At 37.9% G+C, this 2454-nt stretch overlaps 1 protein-coding gene across 1 annotated transcript in view; it reads left to right on the top strand.

The window, feature by feature from the left end:
* Nucleotides 1–2113: 2113 nt before the first annotated feature.
* Nucleotides 2114–2454, top strand: part of LOC113235322 (transmembrane and TPR repeat-containing protein 1-like) — a 136074-nt gene continuing 135733 nt past the window's right edge. The window contains exon 1 of the mRNA XM_026470983.1: nt 2114–2169. Coding sequence (XP_026326768.1) covers nt 2114–2169 — 56 coding nt within the window. The remainder of the gene's footprint in view (nt 2170–2454) is intronic.

The raw sequence follows: 2454 nt of genomic DNA on the forward strand, positions 1-2454 counted from the left end.
GTGCCACTCTTCCGTGACAATCTCTAAAACATGTTTCTTACTCTTCGACAGCCTATTCAAGTGATGAACATCGTTGACCGCGTAACTGATTCTTAATTTTTGGAAATACATAAAAGTCACAAGGTGCCAGGTCGGGATTGTATGCAGGATGGGTCATAAGGTCAACGTTGTTCACTTTCGAAAATTTATTTGTCTGTCTGGTCGAGAACTGGTATTATCGTGGTGCAAGATGATACGGTGTTTACGTGAGACGCCCTTTCGTTGAATCTGGTAAGCATGGAATTGCACTTAATGACGCAATCCGTTTTTTGAGCCTCAGTCAAACTGTGTGGGATCCACCGAGAGTACAGCTTCTTCACACCCAAGCTTTTTCACGTTTTTTTGTTGTTCACAGCAGTGAACGGGCGACCATCACGAAATTCGTCACTGAGATTCACACGACCGCGTTTGAATTCTGCAAACCAGCTGTAAATAGTCGTCATGCATGATGCTTCATCGCCAAATGCAGTTTGAAGCCGAGCGAAGCTCCGCTGAGCTGTTAGATTACACTTAAAGTCTTAGAAACTCATACTACGAAAATATCATAAGTTAAATCCATGGTGATGACAACAACCAACAACAAGGTTAAACAACCAATTTCTAAAATAACGCACAATGTAAAAAAAAACAAGTGACAGTCAGAAGAAACAAACTGTATTCTACAGCCAAAGAGTTCCATTTTCAAAATGTTGTAATTACTTTTTAAATATTGTTTATGTAAGCGGCCAGTTTCGAAAACTTATAGAGCGCCCTATACATTTCTGCCGCCAAGCAGTAATGTCAGTGTTACTGTGTTCCAGTTTTGAAGGGTTAGGTTAGGTTAGTACTACTGGTGAAATTACTGGCGCATGGGATTTGTCAACATATGTCTCAGAGTGGCGCTCGCAATGACAGTGCCCCTGAGATCTTTGCGATTTAAAGCTCTGAGTGGCACTGCAACTATCATGGACAGGCGTGTCGCTTACCATCAGGCTCACGACTTGTTCATATCATAAAAAACAAATGACTCTTGGAATTACAAATTTACCACAGCTCATCGATCTTGTAATATAGTTACTATTAACCGTACACAATAAAGAGATATGAAAAATCATTGTTTATAATTCTATTCAGGTATATGGAATCTTTAGGCGAGCGCTTTATTCATCTCTCTCTGTCTTGCGTAATGAAACAAAAGGATATGCCACTAGCAACCTTCTAATGCCTGAGTCATTCGTTCCGCATGTTTAGAACATAACTCAAATGATAGATATTTTGGTCGTGATGTACCAGCTATTGCATGCAGCGAAAATGTAACTATTGTTTGCGGCTAAAACGCAGCCGAAATGATATTTCTCACCACGTACTTCGTGATATTTCGTATACAATTCTAATGTCATAGGTTTAAATACACTAACGCAATAAGAGAACATAGGCATTATTTACACTTATTTTCATTTACTTTGAGATCTAAGGTACACCAGTACGTAACTAGCATTTATATTCCTAGTAAAGGAAAATGTAATAATATGCAAATTAAACAGTAAAACAAATACACAACAAAACGAGTAATGTGAACGCTATAATGATCTATATAAAATGAACATTAATGTAATTATTTTATTTTATTAAAAAACAATAAGGCTTATTTGTTGTTTATTGAATTGTAAAAATAAACGCATTGAATACAAATACGTTTAACAAACAGCATGTGTATTTTCTCGGAGCTACGCCGTAGTAGCGAGTTGCTACGAGCAGCGTAGAGAATTAATTATTTTTGTAAAGTTATAGAACACAGCCCATCAATCGATTAAAGAAACAAGGTTCATGTGTACGTATTTTTAATAGTTTGCTATTTTCTCTTGACGATTCTTTCACCGCAAATGTAATACATAACTATGATTTGTGCATTTCAAGTCACAACATTACACAGCACATTTCAAAGAAAGTTCTCATGGCCTTTATATCTCTGGCGACAAATGTCCCCAAAAATTTTTGTTCCATTTGAAGACCGTACAAGGTGGAATGCAAGGCATGTACATAAATCTTTTCATTTAACCGTCGTACGTCTCGTCGGTGCCGTTACGTGTACGAGATGCCTCGGAAACAATTACCCGCGCCCCCGCGCTCCCTCGACTCGCCCCCTTCGACGTGAGATGTGAACACATTCTAACCGCAGATATGCCCTACGCACATAAGATACGACAATGTACTGTTGTACAATGCTTTTTATTTACATGTACGAGTAAATACATTTTGATATGTAAGTCTTATCTTACATAAAGGGTAAAAAGGCATGCTAGGAGTTAAAACAGTATTAAAAATATGTTGCTTTTTGTTTGGACTATTGTGTAAATAGAAAACTTCGCAATTTCACACACACGCACGAACACACACACACACACACACACACACACACACACACACACACACACA

Source organism: Hyposmocoma kahamanoa, unplaced genomic scaffold (genome assembly GCF_003589595.1).
Source record: "Hyposmocoma kahamanoa isolate Upper Pololo Valley unplaced genomic scaffold, ASM358959v1 87, whole genome shotgun sequence".
In the NCBI taxonomy this organism is placed as follows: Eukaryota; Metazoa; Arthropoda; class Insecta; order Lepidoptera; family Cosmopterigidae; genus Hyposmocoma; species Hyposmocoma kahamanoa.